Source organism: Oryx dammah, unplaced genomic scaffold (genome assembly GCF_014754425.2).
Source record: "Oryx dammah isolate SB20612 unplaced genomic scaffold, SCBI_Odam_1.1 HiC_scaffold_10, whole genome shotgun sequence".
NCBI classification, from domain to species: domain Eukaryota; kingdom Metazoa; phylum Chordata; class Mammalia; order Artiodactyla; family Bovidae; genus Oryx; species Oryx dammah.
Window position 1 is genome coordinate 25,452,223 of NW_024070194.1, and position 25,091 is coordinate 25,477,313.

Here is a 25,091-nt window from a genome sequence, read left to right on the forward strand (position 1 = left end):
ATCCTTGAGCTCAGATGTCACCTCTTTAGTGACAATTTCCCCATGGTCTTGTCTCAAGCCTGCCCTCCAGTTCCCTCTTTGGCCTGCAGCCCCACTTCACTGTCTCCAGAGGGAACAAGGGAGGTTCTGGTTACCGCCTTCCCAGCGATGACTGCTGCTCATGCAGCTCTTGGGGATCATGGGCATCTTCAGCTGACTTCTGCCTAGGGTCATGCCACTCCTGCCAGATGCATCCAAGAACGGTGGCCACTGGAACCAGCTCCATTAACTGGGGGCCCAGTGCATGCTGAAAAAGCAGGGCCCTTGTTCAGAAAGCATTAAGAATTTCAAGACTGGGAGCAGAGTGTGACACCCACTAGGCTCCTTGTGTGAATGTCTACAGCTGCCTTCTTGCAGATCAGTGTGTGAAAGGAGTGTGGTCTTAAGAAGGCATGCCAGAGCCTTGGGATCACATTGTGTCATCTAACCAGGCTGTGCATCACATCCCTACTGAAGGCACGCCTCTGCCCAAGGAGCAGGAGGGGGCCTCTGTGCTTCCCTAGCTCCCAGTACACACCTGTGCTTCACCCCCATGCTGAGGCTCCTTGAAGGCAGGGACCATGGTGGCTAGAGCCCAGACTGGACCCAGCAGATCCAGGCTGGAATCCAGGTTAGTGGCTTTGAGGGAGAAGCTCAGTTTCTCCATCTGTATAATGGGTTCAGAGGCTTACTGTGCAGAAAGAGGTAACACAGGTGAAGTACTCCATGTTCAGTCCATGCATGTGATTACTGTTGTAACCCAGAACGTCAAACGCCAGGCTGTAATGTGCTGCATTTACTAAGGGTCCCCCGTTTCCTCGGCACTGACCCGACCATCCACACGACAAGTGCTGTCTCCTTGCTCTCCTCCAGCCTTGGCAGGAGTCAGGACCCTCAGCCCTGGGGTCACTGCTTGTGTGATCATGCAGCCCCACCACTCACTTCCAGCACAGGGACAGAGCACAGAGCTGAGGTGGTGGAGAGCTGAGCACAGGGCCTGCCACGAGGAGGGCTGCGGCCACGCTCACGCTTTATGAATATTTTTATGAGCAGAGGAGGGCAAGGGGGCATTTCTATTCAGTCCTGCTACCCCCGAGGTTAATGAGTTCAGGTTGATTTTCTGAATCCTGAAAAGAAATTTTAGTGTATGCAATTACAGCTTCTATTTAGCAATAATCTATACCAAACCCTGGGTCAGGTGTGGGAGAGACTCAAAGAAGAATAAAACCCATTGTGCCCTGGAGGAGTTCACAGCCCCTCCTGGGAGCCAGATCCCAGATAAATCAACAGTGTGTGGTGGGGCAGGGAGGTGGGTCCCTAGAGTGGAGTGTGGTGGGTGGGATGGTGGGTGCTGTGCTGGGTGAGTGGGGACAGATAGTGTTCACATAATCTCAGGGATGAAATATCACAACAAATGCTGAGGATGGGTTTGAGAGGGTGAAGGGGAAAGCTAGCCAGGAGGGCTCCCTGGCTGGTGGTCCAGGGGAATTTGGGGAAATGACATGTGGAAAGTACGTTCAAGCTAAGGGGACAGCATGTGCAAAGGCCCTGAGGATGGGCTGAGCTGGAAATGGGCAAGGGGAGGACAGAAAGCTGCTGCAGCTGCAGCTCTGCCTGCAGGGAGAGTGGAGCCCACAGGGTACGGAGAAGCCTGGGTGGAGCAGGCCGGTTTGGGCAGATGGGGCCATATTGGAGGCAAAGGAGCCCTGGAGGTGCTTCAGGCAGAAGCAACTGAGGGGGCATGGACCTGCAGGGGAGAGAGGGGTGAGGGAGCAGGAGACCCCTTAGGGGTCTTCCTGGCGCCAGGCAGGGATGGGTGAGGCTATGCCTGCAGTCAGGGGCTAGGGAAAGGGGAAAGGGCTTCTTATGAGTGGCACTGAGGAGATGTTAATAAGATTCCGATCTACTTTGAGTGAACAAAAAATGGTAGGCAAGCCAAACTATATGAAAAACAAAAGTCACTGTGTGAATTTGCAAGCATGTGAGGTCTTCCCTTGTGACTCAACTGGTAAAGAATCCACCTGAAACAGGAGACCTGGGTTCAATCCCTGGGTTGGGAAGACCCCCTGGCGAAGGGAAAGGCTATACCCACTCCAGTATTCTGGCCTGGAGAATTCCATGGGCTGTATAGTTCATGGGGTCGCAAAGAGTCAGACACGACTGAGCAGCTTTCACTTTCATTGCTAGGTCTGAACTCAGACCTGCTCGCAGGGACCCCTGTGGGGATCGAGGCTGTAGGAGAGAGTCTGAGGAGAGTTTCAGATTGCAGAAAAGCTGGGAAGAAAGCACAGAGAGCCCTCATCTACACTAGCCCCGATTCCCCTGTTAGTAGCATTTTATGTGAGGGCAGTGCCTGTTGTCATTGTGCTGTTCAGTGGCTAAGTCGTGTCCGACCCTTTGTGACCCCAGGGACTGTAGCCTGCCAGGCTCCTCTGTCCATGGGACTTCCTAGGCAAGAACATTGGAGTGGGTTGCCATTTTCCTCTCCAGGGGATCTTCCCCACTCAGTGATCAAACCTGCATCTTCTGCATTGCCAGGCGGATTCTTTACCACTGAGCCCCCTAGGAAGCCCACACTTACTACAATTACACAGTCAATCTTGGTACATCATTATTAACTAAAGTCCATACATACTTTATTCAGATTTTCTCTGGTTTTATCTAATGCCCCTTTTCTGAGAAACATGATTTTAGCTCACATTTAAAAACTAAAATTCAGTTCAGTTATTAGAACACTTTTAAGCTCTGGAACAACTTGGGTAAGCGTGTGCCTCTCCTTTTCAACAGTAAATTTTATAAAGCTTAAATATATAATGATTTCTGATGGAAATTTTGTGCCCCAAATTTTGAATATTTTGAATATTATCGAACATTATTTAAAAAATAATGCCAACTCTCAATAATTTTAAAATATTGGTTGTGTGTGGCAATGATAGTATTTTGGATATCTTGGGTTAAATAAGCATATCTTTAAATACGAATCAAACTATGAGTTCAGTTCAGTTGTGTCCAATTCTTTGTGACCCCATGGCCTGCAGCATGCCTTGCTCATACTCATGTCCATCGAGTCACTGAATCAAACTATATAATTATACAATTTCATTTTATTCTTTTTTCCTTTTAAAAGTGTGGCTACTAGAAAATTTAAAATTACATATATGGGAACTTCCCTGGCAGTCCAGTGGTAAAGACTCCACTTTCACTTCAGGGGCCATGGGTTCCATCCTTGGTCAAGGAACTAGGATTCATGTGCAATACGCTGCCACCAGAAATTACATATGTGGCCAGTATCTAATTTCCGTTGGCCGGTGCTGGTTTGAGTGATAGAAGCCAGAGAGGAGGGAGGGGTGTCAGAGTGAGGGAGGCTGGGTGGGCCGGCAGGGGGCCAGGAAGCAGGCAGGAGAGAGGAGGGGGAGGAGGGGGAGGCAGGGGGAGGAGGGGGAGGCAGGGCCTAGGGCAGGGCACGCCCAGGAGAAGCCCCACGGAGGCCTGGATGCCCGGAGAAGAGGCCTGGATGCCCCGAGAAGAGGAGGAGCCCGTGTGGGGACCCAGCTGGGGGGGATCATAGGATCCTGGTGGGGACGTGAGACACCTAGTCAGCAGTGCTAAGGTCTCAGTGGGCCTTTCGAGGACAAGAATAGGGGAACGTGGTTACCATGCGGGGCCAGGTGGGTGAGATGCGAAGGTCCTAATCCCTCCGAAATTGCCTGGCTTCCTGTGCAGACTGCAGACAGGGACAGGGTAGGGGGCGGCGGCTGAGAGCTGCTTGGGTGGGGGCTGGGCCTGTTGTCCAACTTCATGGAGGAGGACACTGGACCCCCGCCCCACCCATGCCTCACTCTATTAGGTCCCAGGAGAGCACCACCCAGCCCCCCACACTGGGGGCTTAAACAACAGAAACGGATTCTCCCTCCCTCTGGAGACCAGCTGTCCAGGTGGAGGTGTGGCAGGGGGGGTTCCCTCTGAGGCTTCTCTCCTGGGCTTGCAGATGACTCCCTCCCCTCGTCCTCACCTTGGTTCCCCTTTATGAGGATGTCGGTCATTTTGAATTACAGTCCCCCTTCCCATGACCTCACTTTAATGCCATCAGTCTGTAAAGACCCTTTCCGAAAAGAAGGGCACATTACGGAGTTCTGGGGTTAGTACTTCATCATACGAATTTTGAGGGCAGGGTGGAAGGGTAGGATTCAACCCATAACACTGGCCCCTGCCTGCGGGGCTGGTGGAGGCAGGACTCTATCTAGCCCCTATTAGTGATTGGCATTACTAAGAAATAAGGCAGGGCAGCAGAATTCCCTTTAATCAGCCTTCAACCTCCTTTCCCAGCAGACCATTACTATCAATCTGCCTGTCTTTCTAGACCTTTGTTATGGAGGAATACACAGAAATATGTGTTGCAGGTGGGTGGGTGGGGGGCAGACTGTTTTTAAAACAAAATTTAAATCCTCTTTACGGTGAAAAACCTAGCTAATGAAAATTATGTTTCAAAACAGACAGAGGCGTTCTTTGTGCTAAATATGGTGTTGTCTCATTTGCAATGGAAAAGTCCCTCATTTCAAAAAAAAAAAAAAAAACATTATTAAGAGGCCTTACAATACAAACCACATTTTCCAACTCAATAGCATACAAGGTCAGCCAAGCAAAGACAATGTAAACTAGCTTCGAAAGCGTGTTGCTCAATAATGAAATGTTTTCGGTATGGGGAGGGAAGCAGCAAGATAATCAGACTGGTGGTGGTGCGGCTGAAATTTCAGCCCCCGAAATGCACCCCTTCAGTAATTGGGGACCTATTAGATGATGCTTAAGTGCGGCTTCAGATACTGCATTTCTGATTAACAAAGATATAATTTCTTGAAGGGAAGAAGGACTCTGTTCACACCCTTGGTTATCCTGAACTGGCCCTTGCACACAAAGAAAGGCCATTTGTCCAGTGGGAGCTGATGGGACACACCTGGCCAGGAAAAGGGTTGAAGGGGCTGGGAGGGATGGAGGAGGAAGTTCAAAGGTGTCTGCCTGAACTGGCTGCCAGTTTGGACGTGGAGTCCGGTTTGGACATGGAGACCAGCCAAACCCACACCTCCCATCCCTGAGAGCTTTGGTTTCCACTTGAATGCCAGCCTCCCTGATGGCAGGTCCTAAGCCGGTGCTGCTTGGAGATCACAGGTCCTCCTCCCTCAGACCAAAGCCTCTCATCCTCGGAGGCTGCCCTGACCCTCATCACCTCCCGGTAGACGTCACCTCCAGCTGTTGTCCTTCCCTCACCAAGGCCGTGGGCCCCACTCTCACATCTCCATGCCCTCTGTGGAGTCTCATCTCCATCCCGTGTCCACCTGGGAGGCTGGCCTCCTCCTGGCTTCAGACCCTGTTGACTGCTCACTCCCTTCACCTGCGTCAGGACCACTTTTGGGTGCTGTGGCCAAGACCCTCAGCAGCAGTCACCAAGGTTGGGTGGACATTCATTTCTCGTCTGCAGTTGGGGCTGGTGTGTCTGCTGTGTCCAGCAGAGTTCTCCAGACACAAGCCTTCCGCTCTGCCCTGTCCCTGGCTGTGACCTTCACCAGCATAGGCTCCTGAGGCTCTGCTCCACATCCCACCCCACCACCAAGACAGCAGGCCCCCATGTTCTCAGAGCATGTGACCCGGGAGCACGGTGTCCCCTGGCCCGGACGCCTCTCTGTCTAGCTCCTCTCTCCTTTGGGATCTTCAACCTCCTTTCCTGGGCCTCAGACCTAGTCAGGTCCTCTCAGGTCTCTCTCACACCCCCTCTTCCTATCACCGAGCAGCTCAGTTCACCTCCTCTGGCAGCCACACCTCCCCAGTCACCATCTTTCCTTCGTTCTATAGAGCCACTGCCGTCAGTCATTCTCTCGTTTCTTATTTATTGTCTGTGCTTCCCCAGCCCAACCCACCACTCAGTTGGAAGGCAAGCCCCACGAGAGCCATACCAGGCCCATCTTGTTCATGCCTGTGTCCCCAAGACGTGGAACAGTGCCTGGCACAGCACACTGTCAGCATCCACTGAACACCCCTTGAAGAATACTTGAATGAAGAAATGTTTCCATCATTGAGTTGAAATTATACCAAGTTATCCAAAAACATAGTAAATGCATACTCATTTATTTAGTTCTTCTAAATTAGAATTTGGAGGAGAGAGAGAAAGAAGTTTGTACTTAAACGGGATTTAAAAAAAAAGAACTTTCTGAGCAAATTATCTGTGTAAACAGGGGAATATGTTTTACCCTCTTAATAATAAATTCCAGCAGCTCTGGCCTCAAACACTCTGAGAAGCTCTGTGGTGATGAATATGCAAATTCTAAGTGATTCCACGTTTTGTTGAAGCCCTTAAAGGATTCTGGGAGCTCGGTATCCTAACCTCTATTCCCCTAGGCCCCTGACAGCAGTAATAATGGATAGCCTGATATAATGGGACTGGGCTTAAGCTCTTTACCTGGTATCTAGAACACCAAGTTTTCAGGAAGTCAGCATCAGGAAGTTTTCAGGAATTCACTGCTAAACACGATGGCGTTTCACTGTGGCAGAGATGAATACATCTCTGAATTGGCACCAAACAGGCATCTATAGTCCCTGAAGGCTTGGGGTGGGGTTTACTAGGAAAACGCAGCTAGTCACTCCATCACCAGGTTAACAGTTTTCTGAGGTTTCATTGGTTACTTTAAGTTGACCTCCCTGTAAAAGCAGATGAAATGTAAAACTATCGTAAAAAAAAAAAATAATAATAAAGGCAAACATCAACTGGAAAAGCCCAGGCACTCTCACCCCCTGGCAAGTTGGTCTTCATTTCAGTTAACCTGGGGTTGCTGCTAAGGAAAGTGGAGCCCATCTGAACCCGGTTAGAGCTAATGGACCAAACAGTAGACTTCAGTTTCAAACTATCTAGAAACCACACCCAACCACCAAAAACACATGTTAAAACAACTCTTAATTGTACATTTCAGAGGACAAGTAATTTCGTTTTGCTGTGGTCACTGGTAATTCCAAGCTAAATACATCTCTGTGTTGAGCTCTGTTTTTACCTGTATTTGGGGGCAAGAAGAGGGTTGGGTGTGAGCGGTTTTGCTTCTCCCTTTTTGTATAATTTAATATTGAGGTTTGGAGAGGGCAGCTCAGATTTTGTAATGCGTGTTGAGCTCTTGGGATAGTTATGGGCACAGGCCTGAGATTCATGTCCCAGGTAGGAGGGGAGGCACCTTGGCTCACAAGTCCTTCAGGACTAGGGTCAATAAGGGAAACTTTGCTGTTAGCAGAAAAAGGGAGCAAGGAACCTAGGCAGGCAGACCCAGCACTTGTCCACTGCAGTTTGGCTTCAAACAGAAGAAGACTTGAGAACAGGGTGGCGGGAGAGGATTACTCAGGGCAAACCCTCCACTGCTAATGAGACCAACAGGCAGCACCATGGATCTCCCTGGCATTTGTGAAGGATCCCAGCTTCCCTGGTTCCTCTCTGAGATGGGGAATGGGTCTCCGGGTCCCTGAGCTAACCATGTAGACAGACTATTAGTACCTTAGGGCCACCAGGGAGCAGTGAGTTGTGTGGACTTACTAGGTTGGTATCTCACATGCTGTGGATGGTTGCTGAGCAACCAAGAACTCACCGGTCTGCAAACTTTTTAGGAACCCTAGCCCGTTGGCCTCCATTTCTTCAGGCGTGAAATGGCAATGACTGCGGTGTCCAAACAATAAGGCAATCGTAAAGAAGTAATATAATGCTCCTACAATGCTTAACAAAAGCAGGTGCCCGGTGGATGTTGACTTTTTTACTTTTTTTTTAAAATTTTTAATGGGAGGAAAATTGCTTTACAATGTTGTGTTGGTTTCTGCCATACAACAATGCAAGTCAGCCATAATTATATACATATCACCTCCCTCTTGAGCCGTCCTCCCTTTCCCCCATCCCTCCCGTCTAGCTCACTGCAGACCCCTACGCTCAGCTCCTTGTGTATACACTAGCTTCTCACCAGCTGTCCATTTTACACATGGTAGTATATTTATGTGACGTTACTTTCTCTGTTTGTCTCACTCTTTCCTTCCCCCACTGTGTCGACAAGTCCGCTTTCTGTGTATGTGTGTTAGTTGCTCAGTCTTGTTCGACTTTTTGCGACCCCATGGACTATAGCCCACCAGGCTCCTCTGTCCACATAGTTCTCCAGGCACGAATACTGGAGTGGGTAGCCATTCCCTTCTCCAGAGGATCTTCCCAACCCAGGGCTCATCCTCTGTTGCCCCCTTCTCCTCCTGCCTTCAATCTTTCTCAGCATCAGGGTCTTGTCCAATGAGTCAGCGTAGGTGGCCAATGCATTGGAGATTCAGCTTCAGCATCACTCCTTCCAATGAATATTCAGGGTTGATTTCTTTTATCATTGACTGGTTTAACCGCCTTGCAATCCAAGGGACTCTTAAGAGTCTTCTCCAGCACCACAATTCAAAAGCATCAATTCTTCAGCGTTCAGCGTTCTTTATGGTCTAACTCTCACATCCATACATGACTACTGGAAAAACCATAGCTTTGAGTATTTGGACCTTTGTTGGCAAAGTGATGTCTTTGCTTTTTAATACGCTGTCTAGGTTTGTCATAGCTTTCCTCATAAAGACCCTCCCCTATCCCTCCTTCCTGAAATGCACGGTGCCATTCCACCCACCGGATGGGCACTTTGGGTCCACTACCAGACAAAGGCAACCCAAACCCCCACATGCCTTTGAAAGCAGGAACTCGGGCTTCTGACTCCCTTTTCGTACTTTGCATCCCTGTCCTCCTCTGACTCTGTCCATCACCCTCTCTGACCCCTCCTCCCCAGCCACACTCCGGACATCCCAGACTGCCTTGCAGTTGCCCCCCAATCCCGCAAGGAGAAGGATAGCATACTCCCCAGATTGGACCTTGCAGGGAAGTGTCCTGTCATCTTAACAGTGATGTGAGTGACCTCACCAAGCCCTGCTGTGTGCCTGGTGCTGTATTAAATGCTCCACATGGATAGTAATACCGACTTCTCATAGTAGTCCCTTGGAGTCGACTTCATGAAGGAGGAAACTGAGGCATGGAAGGGTGAGGTAATCTGCAGCAAATGGAGCAGCCGGAATTGGAATGTGGGAAGCCGAATTCCAGAGCCCAGCAGCTCTGCAGCCTTTGCAGATGGACAATTAGGATCCTTCCCTCTTCAACAACTCTCAGATTAACATTTAATTGGGGATTTAAAACGCTGTTCTTGTTAGCATGCCTGTGGTCTCTGCGCTGCGATCTTCCCCATTAAGTCGTGTTATGTAAACCATCAGCCCAGATGCCACAGAGCCTGTGGATCTCCTGGCGCCCAAACTTGGCTCAAAAGCCCAGTTCTTTCGAGCAGCAGCAGGGCAGGGAGCCTCTTGCCTGAGCTTTGAGCTGAACTGCCCCAGGAGAAGGCAGCTGAAGCAGGAAGCTCAGTGGTCCACAAATCTCAGCCCCTGGGCTTGCAGGCTGGAGGACCTTGGGTGTGTGGCCTTGCTTCTGTCATCTGTAGAATGGTGCCCATGGCGCAGGAGGTTGCAAGAATCATGGGGTATCACTTAGGAGATGCTTGTTAACATAGTGCTTGGGCTGTATCTCTCCCTCCAAGGAAAGTCAGTTTCTCCTTCACACACAGACACCATATGTGGTCATTCCTAGTAAGACTATCTGGCCATCTATTCTCCTCTTGGGTGAAAAAATGCACATTTTGCTTAGAAACCACATGCCTTCGCATGTTTCAGTGGAATAAATGTGAAAGAGACCGGGAACAAAGAGTAAATTCTCTTTTAGGAAGTTTGGGTGAACAAACAGAAAGCTAGGGAAAATGGCAATGTATATGGGAGACAGCTACTTCTCTATATATAAAAAGCACTAACAAATCAATAAGAAGAAAATATATTTTTTTAATTCGATATAAAAATGGGCAAAGGAGATTACCAGACATGTCATAGGAAAGTCAATGAAAGGGGTAATATACAGACATTCTTCTTTACTCATAACGGATGGAATGCAAGTATAAATAAACCAGGCATTGCCACTGGCAAGATTTTTAAAGAAAAGTAATGATGAAGGTTGGCAAGGATGTGGGGAACAGGGTCTCATAGCCCATCCATGGAGGTTGTTGACTGTGCAAGCCATTAGAAAGGAAGGCTCTGGGGAGAATTTACACACATATTTTGCTGCAGCAATTTCATGACTAGGGATTTACATCCAAATCTGCAGATGAAGGGGAGGCTGGGGCAGGGAACAGTGTTCTAAGCAGAGGAACAGCATGTGTGTGTGTGTAGGCTGTGGTGGAAAGGGGCATGGCCTGAAGGACAGGCTGACAGTGTGTTTCCATATCCTGGTGGTGGCTGGTGATACCTTCTCTCAGGAGGAAGAAAGCTTGTCTGTGAAGTGTGCGGGGAGGAGGGTCACACAGGGATCGGGAGCACTGACAGGGGCTCGAAGGAGAGGTGAGGTGAAGTCACTCAGTCGTGTCTGACTCTTTGCGACCCCATGGACTGTAGCCTACCAGGCTCCTCCCTCCATGGGATTCTCCAGGCAAGAGTACTGGAGTGGGTTGCCATTTCCTTCTCCAGGGGATCTTCCTGACCCAGGGATCGAACCCAGGCCTCCAGCATTCCGGGCAGACGCTTTAACCCCTGAGCCACTAGGGAAGCTAGAAGGCACGGGTATGAACACAGCTGAGCTGGACAGAGGCTCTGGCTGGGACCGAGTGTCCCTGGAGGGTGGGGCTATCATCATTCCCAACTCGCTAATGGGGATATAGGTGACAGGGCCGGAAGGTGACAAAGCCAGGATGGGACCCAGGTCTGTTCAGTTCCTAAGATGCTGCTCTCAAGCTCTCCATAGCACACAAGATGTGTTAAACTCAGCCAAGACCAACCAGCCTCCCAGTGCAGAGGTGGAGGTCCTGGGGGACTAGTCCTGCCTCCCCGGTGAACCAAAGCCCGCTTGATCCCCTGGTGGTCCTTCGCACAGGGAGGTCTGATGTTCTCTGGGACATCTGTTCACCATGACCCTTGCACTCCCCACTCTGGGTCGGGGGCTGGCTTTGTGCAATACGCTTCTGAAAGCCATTCTGGTTTGAGGATCAGTCACACTGCCCACCACCCGGCTACAACTCATGGCCACCTCTGGCACCAGCTTCAGAATTCAGTCCCTTCCCCGGATTACCCCCAGCTCAGCCTGAACTGCCCTCAAGTTCAAACCGAACTCGGTGGCTTCTTTTTGCATTGGGTTCTTTTTAGTTAATTGATTGATTAATTTACTTGGCTGCACCAGGTCTTTTATCTTATTTTTAGCCTTTTAAAATTTTTACTTTGCATTGGGGTAGAGCCTATTAACAATGTTGTGATAGTTTCAGGTGAACCATGAAGGGACTCAGCTATACTATATCTTGGAAATCTTAACAGGGGCTCATTTGGCTTTCAGCTTCCATGAACATAGTGAGCGTCCAATACACTTCCCAAATAGTTCTTCACACATAGCTTCTCACTAGTTTGCCATCCGGATGGTTTGGAGACCAACGAAGCTGTTCTGTTTGTCTTGAGCTAGTTACTTAGACTTTGGAGATTCCAGCGTCAGTCAGAATACAAGTGAAACAGCTGGCCACAATGATCCAAGTGGTGAGCGGAAGTTTTCACTCAAAAACTTTTTTTGTTTGTTTTAAGTAATAAATACAATTACCCATCTCCTTTCACCTTTGATTTTTTTGGACCCATCTACTAAGTTAATTTTCTCCCCAGCTTTCACTCTCAGTTTTGAAACAGAGCCCCATATCCACAAGCAATTTATTATGGAATAGCCTGTGATTTTGTCCTAGTTAATCTGTCTTTAAATGATAACTTGCCAATGCAAAGTACATGGCTAGAGATAAAAGTAGGGCTGAAATTAGAAAAAAGAAATACAAATGAGAGGGGAAAAGAAAGAAGCTGTGGTTTTTCATTTTCCCCCTCAAGCATAAATTGTCGAGTAAGGAGATTTTTAAGAGCCAGAAATTGCTGAGGAGTGAACCAAAGCTGGAAGCCACTGCACTGGCACAAGATGTATCTGGCAATGCAGAGTTGTGATGAGGGTCTGCTGCAGCCGGGAACTAGCCACCCTCACCCACAGCCAGCTCCTGTCACCCCCAGGGAGGACATCTTCAGAGACCAGGGGACAGAGGACAAGTGGGAAAAATCAACGTCTAGATTAGAAACTACTTGACTGTGTTGTTTTTCTTGAGGTCCCTTGTGCCTTTGATTTCCTGATTGCTCAGAGCAAGAATAACAAAATCCATCTAACCTGGTGATTTTCGACAGATTCATCTGAACGTTGAATTTGATCTGCCCACACCAGTGGGCCTCAACCGGGGACAATGGTGGCCCCCGGGGGAACATCCGGCAGCTTCTGGGAACGTTTGTGGTTTTCATAGCTGGGAGGTGCTGCTACTGGCGTGTGGTGGGTGGAGGCCAAAGATGGTGTTCCATGTCCTCCAGGGCACAGGATGGCCCCCAGCAGAAAAGGGTCTGGACCACGGTGTCAACAGTGCTGAGGCTGAGAAACCCTGGTGGGTGGGCGGGTGGGTGTGTGTGTGTGTGTGTGTGTGTATGAGAAGGTGCATTCCCATGGTGTGGCCGTTGGTGTGCCTACAGTAGTTTCTTGAACCTGGAGACATGAAGTCCAGGCTTGCCTCCGCCTCAGGTACCTCAATTATCTAAGTATCTGAAGGATTAAAAGGGTTCTGTTTCCTTTCACTAAAGCACAAGGAACTTGTTGCCTGGTGAAGCAGCCAGTGGTGAGAAGGGCTTTGGGAAAAGGGTTCAGTGGAAAATGGGGCCCAGCTCAGAGCGAGGAGCTATGAAGGCAGCCCGCAAGTGTCTGTCACCCCAGGGTTGAGACCCTGGGTCTCAGCTGCAGGCTCCGCAGCTGCCTCTTCTGCACACCCAGGCCTCTGGGTACTCTCGGCTTCTCTCCTGTGGAATCTGCCTGACTTGGGGTGGCAAGAGGCCACCTGGGAGTGAAGCAGCAGGACTCCAGAGAGCCACACTGGCGGTGATTTTATTGGCGTGACAGAAGCACAGGGCCTGCCAAGGACAACGGCTCTGTGCTGTGCCCAAGGCTGCAGGTGTCTGGGGAAATGTGCCCCTGGGCTGGCCCGTTCCATCCCCATGGGATGGAACCACCTGGGAGGAGGTGGAGGAGAAATGAAGACACAGCTTCCTCCTCCTCCCCCTCCCAGCTCTGTGCCCACAGGGCAAGCACACACACTCTTTGCCCAGCCATCCCCTCCGCGTCCCCTTCCTTCCAGTCTTACTTTCCTGGCCTATTTTTGTGCCCAGTGAGAACTCCTTGGCCATGGACAGCATGGGACCTCTCGCCCCAGCCCTGAGGTAAATGTCCCCTTTTGGCGGATACATCTGCAGCTCTTCAAACCACCTACACATCGTCCCTCGACCTTCCTTCAGACCCAGCTCATCTCTTCTTCCGATATCTAGCTGAGAAATTCTGGGCTGATTGAAGAGCTGCGGAGAGACCTGACTTTGCTCCTTGCCTGTAAGTGGAGAAAAGCATGCTCAGCTGTGTCTTCCTGCAGGATGGACGCCTCAGGGCTGGGCAGTGTGCTAGTCACTTCTGCTCTCCTTGTAACCCTCACAATAACCCCAGGCAGAGGTGAGGATCTCATGAGCCAATTTGACAGACGAGAAAGTTGAGGCTAAGAGAACTGATGGACATGCCTGTCCAAGTTCACACAGGTTGATATGAAGCTGATCTGGACTTCTGAGTTAGGTGATCTGACTCCAGGGGTAGAATTCTTAATCCTTCACAAGGTGAGGGTGCTTGGGGGTGAGCCCGGCACACTGTGGTTATTATTGTCATTTTTGCCAATGGTGGTACACCATGGTCAGCGGGCATTACAGAATTTTGATCTTCCTATCCTCTAAGAAGAGGCAGCTGGAGAGCAGTTAGTTCTGGAGGCGATGCTGTCCCCTCTACGGGGGTCGGGTTCCCTGCCCCCCTACCCCAAGCCTTCTGGGCAGCAGAATTTGAGGAGGGGGGTGAGGGTCACTGTACCCTCCCCTCACTTCTGCTGTAGCTCTGCTGTAGGACACCATCTCTGAGTCCCAGCCCATCTAGGATTCAGTGGGCAAGACCAGATTCCGCAGCCCAGTGACATGGAGCTTGCGCCTTGCTGAGGGGCTCCCAGTGAGCTCGGGATCCCTGGAGGTCAGGCCGCGCGGGCACTGAGCACAGAGGGGCGCGCACGTGGTTCCGCGCCCGGCTTCCCACCACAGGGTCCAGGAGGAGGCTGGAGGTGCAGCAGGCGCCCGGCCAGGTGAGGCTGGAGAAGAGCGCGCAAGACGCAGAACCGCCCGGCCTGGCTCACCCGCACCCCAAGAAGCGCAAGGAATATCAGACGGCAGCTCCCTCCCTTCTGACCTCAGGCGGCGAGCCAGTGGGGGGAGGGTGGCACCTACCTCCCAACAGCACCAGGACGCAAGCGTAGGGGAGCATAGCAGCCGGCATCCCGTCGAGGGTGGCAGGACGGCCCCTGGGGCGCCTCCACACTGTGTGGAGAGGAGGCGCCGGCGCAGGGCTCTCAGGCGGCCTCGGACAGCGGCGGCCCGGCTGGGGCCCTGCGAAGTCGCGAGGGTCCTGCGCCCCTCTCCGCGCTCGCACGCGCTTGCCCTCCTGGGCTGTTGATAGTTGTAAGGAGAGCAGCGCACTCATAGGTCCAACTTTCCAGAAGAGGTGGAGACAGCCCCCGGCCTTGCGCGCACAGCCTCTGGCGCAGCTCCTCCTGCCATTCAGAACCCAGTCGACCCCCCTCCGTGCCCTGGTTCTTTCCTCTCCCCACCAAGTCTCTGCAGTGAGCCAGGAGGCCTCCCGAAAACTCTTGTCCTGGCCAAGCCAGACGGTATGGTGCGCTTCTCCGCCCAAACGCACCCCTATGCAGGTTGTCCCCACCAAGGGCTAGGGGGTCGGGGGCAGCTCATCTGTGCCCGCTGGGTCCTCAGACCCCTAAGGCTTCTCTTCAGGCCTTCCAGACACTTTTGGAAAAGTCGCATCAACTTGGAGTGCAGGAGCGCAGTGAATGTGGCCAACCTGGGGCGCCCAGCAGCCCACAGCCGCTCCCTGTAATTAGCTCTTCTCTGCTCCAAAGAGCATCTGGGCAAACAGTGTGGAGCCGACCAGGGCGGTTCCCCCCACCCCCAACTCCTCCTCCTGCCCCCACCCCTAATCCCCATCTGAGTGAGTCAGCTGAGGGTGGCTGCTCAGAGGCAAGGCAGCTGGGAGAAGGAGGAGGGAGATGGATGGGTCAGGCCACCTCAGGGCCTGACCTCAGGGCCTGACCTCAGGGCCTGGGCTCCCCCAGGCAGCTCCCCAGTGGTAGGGAAGCCTTGGACAGGAGTAGCATCTGGGAAGGAGCCTCCCAAGTTATTGGATTTATGAATGAAGAAGCGACAAAATCACTTGGATTGGAGAAGTGGAAGTTGAAGTGCTTCCCACCTGCGGGGACCAGGAGGACAGAAGTCAAGTCGTGAAGGAGGGGTTGGTGGGGGGCTGAGATGTGTAGATCAAGGTGTCCATTTTCATTGTGTTGTCCTTAACAGTGAAAGAGGAAGAGAGAGTAGATAGAACCAAAAGAGAGGTGAAAGAGAGAACCTAGAAGGAGAGAGGGAGAAGAAAGATAAGGAAAGAGAAAAGGGCAGAGAGAGGGAGAGAGAAAGGCAGGGACAAAGAAATAAGGCAGAGAGGAGAGGCAGACAGGAAGGCAGGTCCGAAAGGGAGGAAGACGAACAGAATGAAAAAGAGGGGGGAAGAGGGAGAGAGAGAGAGATGGAGGATGTCCCTTGGGGAGGACTTGGCCATGTGGGGACATGTCTTTGCCCAGGGTGTGTGTCCAGGCAGCTGACCTGCCCTCTGAAGGGCTTATAGATCCAACTGTCCATGCTTGTGGGCTGCTTGACCCTGGGGGTCAATAGACAGCACCCCGTCTTTTGATTTTTTTACCCTGGGCCTCTGGAGCCCTTCAACTTCCACCAGGGAACCCCCAGCCAGGGACCCCCGTCCCTGGGATGTCCTTAGCTTTCCTTTTCTCTGGAGGAACAGACTCGATAAGTGTGGAAGGAGGCCACAGCGTGATCTTACACAAATGGAAATGTGAGAGAAACGATCAATTCCCTTCCTGAAAATGACATTTTTTTCTGGTCTCTATGGATTGCTGAGAACAGCATGAGGCTCGAGGTGGCCTTGCTGAAGCCGAGATGCCATCAGCTCCCTGGCAGACAGCAGTTGCGTGCCACATATTAAGTTTCGGTGAAAGGGGTAACGTGGGTGGGGGGTGGGGGGTGATTATTTATAATTGCATAATGGTGATTGTTTGTGGCAATTATGTGCCTTTAAATTTAAAAAATTTACAATTATGGATAGTTTTAACAACTGCATGCTCTTTTGGCCATGACTGTTTGAGGCTGTACTTTCTGGGCTTCCTGCTTGAGGGCATTTTGCAGTCCCGGGTCACTGATGGGGCTTTGAGTATGAATGGTTTGGCTTGGGAGGTGGGTGTTACACTGATGCAACGTGGGGTTATGATTCGGTACTTTCAGAACCTACTGTACTGCTATTAGAAAACAGAACTTCCCTGCAAAGCCTGGTGCTCATGTATTAATTGTTATATTGGCTTATTTATTTATACTGGCTTATTTATAAGAAGAATTGCTGATAATTATTGCAACCTGGAAAAGGAAATGACAACCCACTCCAGTAGTCTTGCCTGGGAAATCCCATGGACAGAGGAACCTGGAGGGCTACAGTCCATGGGGTTGCAAAGAGTTGGACACAACTGAGTGACTAACACCCACATTGAGACCTTGGTGTGAGCCAGGTGCTTTAGAAGCATAGACTTTATATCTGGACAGCCTGATGAGAAGTAAGAGGTATTGTTGGCCACATTTTACAGAGCAGGGAAACTGAGTTCAGAGAGGTTAGGCCATTGCCTCAAGGCCACACAGCTGGAAGGTGGCAGAACTCCTTAGACCCTGCTTGTGTCTGGGATGCTCTGTGTCTCCATGGGATTCCCTGACTGACCGGGCTCTTGGCTCCATTTGAATCTCAAGTTCCTAAATGAGAAAGCCCATTCTATTAATATGATAACACCCTTTCTTCGAAGAGGCTTAGGAATGGCAGGGAAGCCCTATTGCAAAGTGCTGCCTAGGTCTAAGCCAAACTCCTCTGTTGAGATTGAGAATTATAGGTGGTATCGTACTCGCCCAGCCTGACATGAACAGTGGGTGATGCTTGGAAGGATGGGAGAAGCTAGGAGGGGTCTTCAAAGCCCACTGGTGGTGCTCTCCTGGATTTACAGGTGAGAAAACAGAAGCACAGGGTCAGATAAGTTCCCTGTTCAAAGCAGATTTTACTCCAAAAAAAAAAAGAAAGAAAGAAAATGAACAATTAGTGTTTGAACAACCCTGGTCATAAGAAGATCCAACAAAAGAGAGAGAAGGAACTGAAGCTAAACTTTCTTGACTTCAAACGTAGATATTTATTTTTAACCCCCCAAAGTTGTATTGTCCAGACCTTGCATTTTGCTGCAGGAAGGGTGTTAATTGCTCGATTCCTGACCCCTTTCGTACCTACAGACCTGTCACCCGAGAACATTTGAAATGATTAGTAATTATAAGGTTGTCTGAGGGAGAAGCAGGTTCTTTCTTGAGTCTCGACTCTGCTAGCCATGAGTCATGTCTGTGGGCTTTACCATCGGCCTCCAGAGCTGACTTCTCTGGGTTGATCACTGCAGGGGTCTTCCCAAGTGGTCAAAGCTGCAGGAACAGTGAGGGGACACAGGGCAGGCTTTCTGGAGCCATACACAGCTGGTGTGAGGGAGGGGCCCTGAGCCAGACATCCACCCCACCCTCCCCCCAAATCAAAGCCCGAGGCTGGCCCAATAGGAGAGCTTTGCCGAATGGGCCTCTTTCTTCCCTCCCCACCAAACACCTACCTCCTCATCCTCCTGCATATTAACAGCACCACGGGAAGATAAGATCACCCCACGAAATCTTGCTGTAAAATGGTCTGTTTCCCCTGCTCGTTATCAGGGGTGTCTGATCAAAGAAATTGTGCCCGGGCCTGGTTATCTAATAACCCAGTAAACATCCAGGCCAGCTTCCTTGGTGGGAAAGGCAGGCGGGGGCTGCTCTGGATGAAGTGAGGGGCAGGTTGAACACCCTTCCCCCGACTTGGTGACCATCTCTGCCTGCAGAGCATCACACTGCCTGTCCTGGAGCCCCCCAGACCCTCATGACCAGCCCTCTGTTTCAGATGGAGACACTGAGGCAGGGAGCCTGTTTTCTTGTCCCCCGGGAGAGCCCTTGATCCCCCCGCAGTTGTCCATCTAGTCCCCCATGGCACTGGTACATCTCACCTTGTGTGTGATGGGGACTTACTACGTTTTGTTGAATGAATGAGCAAATGATCAAACACACTATCACAGGATGAGCACTGTGCCCTGTTGGAAGACTCTGTTGCAAATCTTTTTAAAAAAGACTTTTATTCATTTATTTGGCTGCTCCAGGTCTTAGTTGTAGCATGCAGGATCTAGTTCCCTGACCAGGGATCGAACCCAGGCTCCTGGTCCTGGGAGCATAGAGTCTTATCCACTAGACCACCAGGGAAGTCCCTCAATTGCAAAACTTAATGCTACCACTTACCAGCTCACCAGAGCCACAGCCAGGGTGAGGGACTGGGGCTCGAATGCTGAGGGGTTGCTCACTCTCAGGCTATGGAGGTACAGGGTGGGTGCCTGAAGCTAAGCACCACCTACATTTTGAGCCCTGGGTGCCTCCCTGGCCTCATCTGGTCCTAGCCTGCAACTCCCCACCTCAGTTTCCTCCTCTGTAAAATGGGGATAATGCCCATGTGACCCTGAAGGATTAAGATGACAGTGTCTACAGAAGCAGACATTGGGTATAGGATCCAGTCTTCTCAGGCCCTGAGACTCCCTGGAGGAAAGTCAAAGGTCACACAGCTGGTGTGAGATGGAGCCTGAATGAGAACTTGCTCTGGGGCTTGAGAGTCCTGATCCTCAACCTGACCCTAAACTGTCTGAGTCCTGAAAGACTTCCAGTTCACCAGCTCCTGGGGAGGCAGATTGTGAGAACGTCCTGGGATGCCCAGAAACCTCCCCACCAGCCCTCACACCTCAGTCTTCTTCCCCCATCAGGCTGTAGTAGGGGTAGGGGACATTGGAGGGATCAACTCAGCACACAGACACAGAGGTTTTGAGTGAACACATTTTGGATGGATGGATGGATGGATGGATGGATGCGTAGATGAATGAGTGGGTGGATGGATGGATAGATACATGTTTGTGTGGGTGACTGGATGGATGGGTGGATGGACGGATGGAATGAATAGCATTACAGTTGTCATGATTGTTGTTCTGGGTGGTCCCCAAGCTGGTTTGTTGATTTTAATCCTCTCATTTATTAACTGATTCGTAATAATTCACTAATGCACCAACTCACCCTTGGGCTGCCTGTCCCCACACTGTGGAGATACATCCCAGTCCCTCATCCACAAGGTGTCCTCATTCACAGAGGTGGGGCCATGTGTTCCCATATGAATAGTAGCTTCCTCCTAGTGTCCAGGGCAGAGAAGGCAATGGCACCCCACTCCACTACTCTTGCCTGGAAAATCCCATGGACGGACGAGCCTGGAAGGCTGCAGTCCATGGGGTCGCTGAGGGTCAGACACGACTGAGCGACTTCACTTTCACTTTTCCCTTTCATGCCTTGGAGAAGGAAATGGCAACCCACTCCAGTGTTCTTGCCTGGAGAATCCCAGGGATGGGGGAGCCTGGTGGGCTGCCGTCTATGGGGTCGCACAGAGTCGGACACGACTGAAGCGACTTAGCAGCAGTGTCCAGGGGTCTGTCTAGCTAAACTGCAGGGGGGCTCCTGATGCTGTCAGAGAAACCAATGAGATACACACAACCAAACAGAGAGATCTAGAAAATGTAGTGTCTTGAGAAAGAGGTAGGAAGCAGAAGGGCTTCTTCACAGAAGCTCCAGACATAAAGCTGCATCCACAGGTTTTCATGTGTGTGTATCTAAGGCAACATGTCCGACAGATTTGAGAGGCTGCCTTCAGGCATGAGAGGAGGGAAGTGGGCATGGGGTGGGAGAAGGGAAAGATGATAAAATACAACAAATGAGAGGCCTCACACAGAGCTGAGTTATTAGCTCACCATGAACTCAGTTACGTGATTGCAGCTTTCTGCTCAGAGTCTGAAAAGTAAGATGAACAAAAGAGAGAGGAGAACGTGGACTCCCCTTCCTGAACAGGGGCAACTGAGACGCAGCAAGGGCAGGAGGCACTGCCCAGGTGGTTCTTTGCTCTTCATCTCTCCTCCTCGACCCTGGGGCACCGTGCAGGTGCCAACTTCTCCTGTCTGCGGTGTTTGCAAGAGGGCTGCCCAGAGCAGAGTCTCACCTTTCCCCAGCCATCGGCCCCCTGCCCACCCACCAGCCGAATGGCTAGAAGGCAAACCTACTGTGACAATTCCTGTTTTGAGGAGCTTTTGTCAGAGGAGGAAAATTATAAAAAAAAAATGTTGGGGGGCATGCATGACTGCAGATGGTTGATTTTTTTTTTTTTTTAACAATTAAATGTTATGGTGGTGGTAGTGCTTAGTCATATCCGATTCTTTGTGACACCGTGGGCTGTAGCCTACCAGGCTCCTCTGTCCATGGGATTCTCTAGGCAAGAATACAAGGGTGTGGGTTGTCATTGCCTTCTCTAGGGGATCTTCCCGACCCAGGGATTGAACCCAGGTCTCTCGCATTGCCCCAATTAGAAACATCTATATATACACCTAACATAGCATTTAAAAACCACAAAGTTGGTTATTTCTCTCCCATTATGAAAGTGAAGTCGCTCAGTCGTGTCCGACTCTTAGTGACCCCGTGGACTGTAGCCTACCAAGCTCCTCTGTCCATGGGATTCTCCAGGCAAGAATACTGGAGTGGGTTGCCATTTCCTTCTCCAGGGGATCTTCCCGACTCAGGGCTCGAACCCAGGTTTCCTGCATTGGAGGCAGACGCTTTAACCTCTGAGCTACCAGGGAAGCATGTTCCTAAATAAATTTTCTTGGAAAATACAAAGTAGAATGGATAGAAATGAAAGTCACTTGGTGTCTAGCCATAGGAGGACAAGTCCAGCTGACATTGGGACATTACCACTTTCTTTTCCACTTGTGTGTGTATTTTCCAACCTGTGGTCAAATTTAATAATGTGAATGTCTAAATAAACCAGTAATCCCCCAATTTCATCTTTTGGCTTCATTTTCCAGCCTTTAAGGAACTGTCAAGTGCAGGGCCACACGGGGCGAGGGGACAAGAGGCCGGCAATGGAAGTCATATTCTTTTTCCTGGCCTGCATGTCCCAAGAGTGGGACTAGCTCTTGTTTTGTTTGAGCCTTTTGACAGGCATCTGTTTGTAAACTTTCCTCTGCTTCCAATTTCAGTCTGGAAGCAGCAAATTGATTTTAAATAGAAATACCTCGAAGGTGGTGGTGTTTGGGGGTTGAGAAATCCATCTGGAGGGCCCCTCCCAAGTGGAGGTTTTGCGGCTGCTTTGGTACATCAATAAAAGAGGCGGCGTGTTGTCTGGGGAGCAGGTGAGCTACAGTCGGTGAACAGACAGAAATTTGGGGGTGGGGGGAAGTTTACAAGTGCTCAAGGCACAGCCCAAGTAGAAGACCTTACGTATTTTTTCCTTTCCTTCTTCTTTTTCTTTTTTTTCCATTTTACAATTAACATTCAGAGTTCAGTCTCCACCCTCCCTCTTGAAATGGAATTTTTATCTCTTGATTCATGCTACAAGATAAAATCCCTGTTTATCCAGTTGCATGAATAATTGATAAGCTCTTTCCAACTTGCCAGAAGCAACTTAGCGGTCTCGCCTTGCGGCCTGGAACCCCTGGCAATTTCCGGAGTGCCAAGTGAGAGACCTTTGCACGGTTTCTGCTTGGAATGCACCGACTTTCTGTCTCAGGGGTGGGGTTTATCTCTTGATCCAGATTCGGGAATTACAGATTAGGTACCTAGGGCTCCCACATCCAGGAGAGGTAGGGAGGAGGGGAGGGCTCCTGGGTGTCCACTTAGATTTTCTGAAATCGAGTCTGTGACAGGTGTGGATTCCGCCGGGAGCCTCCTGGCTGGCGGCTTCAGAGTTCACGGCATTAATTAACTCTAATCTGTTCCCTGATAGTTTAAACCAGACCCAAGATGTGAAGGTATTTTCTTTCCTAATATTTAATGGGCTTAATGAGATAGCAACCAGGGCCTGTGTCTCGCCTCTTTAATGCACTTGGCTCTCTGGCCGTGTTTATATGATAAAAGCAGTGGGGTGTAATTTATGCTCTTAGCTGGGGTTTATCCTTTTTAAACAGGTCTGGACGGCTTACCTGTTATATTTGGCTCAAGCTGGCTTAAAAAAGAATTTATAGAGTGTACTGCAGAATGTCCCAGTTCTGCGACGCCAAGGTAAATGGAACCTGGGGTGATGGTGCAAAATGCCCCTAAGGAAAAGGGTTAACAAGATACTGTTCCTGCCTCCCCTGCCCCTCCCCTCTCCAAGCATCTCCTGGCCAGCTCTCTAGGTGGGTTTGAGGCGGCTGAGATTGCTATGCCTCAAGGCTGGCGGGGTCTCAGATTGAAACCTGTTGAGAGGAGCGGCTTCCAGGTCCCTCGGGAACTGTGCAGTGCTATCTCGCTGCGGGGGAAGCAGGTCTTTGATTTAAGCTGCTCTCATTTATCAACCACACCATTCATTCCGGTTTCTCTTTCATTTGTGGAAGATGGAGAGAAAATGAATCAGAAAACCTTTTTCCCCCTCCCCCTGGCCCATTACCCCAAAGCTCCAGGAAATTAAGAAGCATGCTGTTAGTTTTAGGGAACAATTTAAGCAGAGTCAAACCAAAGACCCCACCAAAAGCCTGGGATCTTGAAGAGACCCCGTCAGTGGTCCTGTCCTTTCTGATGGAGGCTCCCAAAGTGGAGGAGGAGACAGGGAATCGGAAGGAGGGGAGCACAGGGCGGGGCGGGGTATGTGCGGTCTTCATTGACACACATGCCACCACCTCCCCGACCCCCCCTACCCCCACCTCCCCTCAGACTCCTAGAGCCAGTGGGCCTTTCATTGGAAGCTGGTCCCTGACACCACACTGGGTGGCCCACTCCCGCCCCACTTAAATTCATAGGTTCTGGAAGTGTCTCCAGGCTGGGCTGTGTGGTTTATTTGAAAGTAAAGTGTGTGGGGGCTTCCCAGGCGGCGCTAGTAGTAAAGAACTCATCTGCCAAGGCAGGAGACCTAAGAGATGGGGGTTTGATCCCTGGATCAGGAAGATTCCCTGGAGGAGGGCATGGCAACCTGCTCCAGTATTCCTGCCTGGAGAATCCCTTGGACAGAGGAGCCTGGTGGACTATGGCCCATAGGGTCACAAAGAGTCAGACACAACTGAAGCAACTTAGTACGCATGCAGAGTGTGTGATGGTTTCAGCCATCTGTGCTCTAGCAGAAATGTTAACGGGCTGAGCTCTGCCCCAGGGTGGACACGGTGGGACGCAGGTGCCCTGGGCTGGCTCGATCCTGGTGTTTAAGATGCACGTTTTGTTGGACCACATTGATGGGTCTCCAGTGGCTGTTCTGAGTAAATGAGAAGATGCATGTAAAGCTGCAGTCCTGGTGCTTGGCCTACGGTGACTGTTGAATGGTGTCGATTTCCGATGACAATAATGATGAACAGAAAGAGGCAGGGTGTTAGGCGTTCTGGCTCCAGTCCAGTCAAACCATAAGAGTGACCTCAGCAAGTCCCTGCCTCCTTTTGGACTTTGCCTATTTGTCCATAAAATATCCAAAGTGCGTTGGAGGGAGGTAAGAAGTGATCTTGAGAAGCTGACACCCTGAAACTTCTGGTCTCCAGTGGTGCAGGTTTCTTTCCTCTCCCTCTCTTTCTGTTTTTCTAATTCCAGCATAAAATACTTTTCTATTACAGAAAATTATAATAAGCAGAAACACCCCTCAGGAAGACCAGAGTCTATGCGTCCTTCAAGCGTTCATTCAGCAGATCCTTGTTGAGGCTGGAGTGGGAGGGGAGCCAAGACTTGGGTTTTCACAAAGAAATCAACACCTCCATTCTAGAAAACACAAGACTATTTGATTGGAATTGTGCTGACTCTATACATTGGTTTTAGAAGATCTGACACCTTAATATGGTCTCCCAATCCGTGGACATGGCATCTTTCTCCATCTATTGAGGTCTTTGGTTTCCTTCATCACTATTGTTCTGTTTTCAGCATATGGGTTTTGCATGTATTTTGTAAGATTCATACTTAATTACTCATGGTTTTGGTACTATTGTATTTAAATGGTACCTTCAAATATTTTCATTTTCAATTGGAAGTGTCTAGAAATACACTCAGTTTTTGTATATAAACCTTGCATCCTAGGACCTCACTAAATTTGCATTTTAGTTCAGTTGTTGTTCAGTCCCTAAGTTGTGTCTGACACTTTACAGCCCCATGAACTACAGCACACCAGGCTTCCCTGTCCTTCACTCTTTCCCGGAGTTTGCTCAAACTCGTGTCCATTGAGTCGGTGATGCCATCCAACCATCTCATCCTCTGTCGCCCCCTTCTCCTCCTGCCCTCAATCTTCCCCAACAGTTTAGTTCTAGTAAGTTTTTCATAGATTCTTTGGAATTTTTTTGTGTGTAGATAATTATGTAATTTATAAATACAGACAGTTTCATTTCTTTGTTTCCAATGAATATGCTCTTTTTTCCTCTGGTCTATTCGAGAGCCAATATCCTTGCTTATTCTGGATCTCAATGGTAAGGCATTTGGTCTTTATATGTGTGATGTTAGCTGTAGATGCCCTTTATCAGTTTACATGCTCTTCTAGTCCTTGTTTTCTGAGAGATTTTTTTTTCTTAAATCATGGATGTGTCTTTATAAAATACTTTCTCTGCATCTTTTGTCATGATTATTTGATTTTTCTTCTTTGACCTGCTGGTGCAGTG

General features: G+C 50.0%; 1 protein-coding gene across 1 annotated transcript in view; it reads right to left on the bottom strand.

Moving 5' to 3' along the window:
* APCDD1L (APC down-regulated 1 like) overlaps positions 1-14,784 on the bottom strand; it is a 47,752-nt gene extending 32,968 nt beyond the window's left edge. Inside the window, exon 1 of the mRNA XM_040248662.1 lies at positions 14,482-14,784. Within this exon, the coding sequence (XP_040104596.1) occupies positions 14,482-14,734 (253 nt within the window). The 5' untranslated portion in view covers positions 14,735-14,784. The remainder of the gene's footprint in view (positions 1-14,481) is intronic.
* Positions 14,785-25,091: the final 10,307 nt, after the last annotated feature.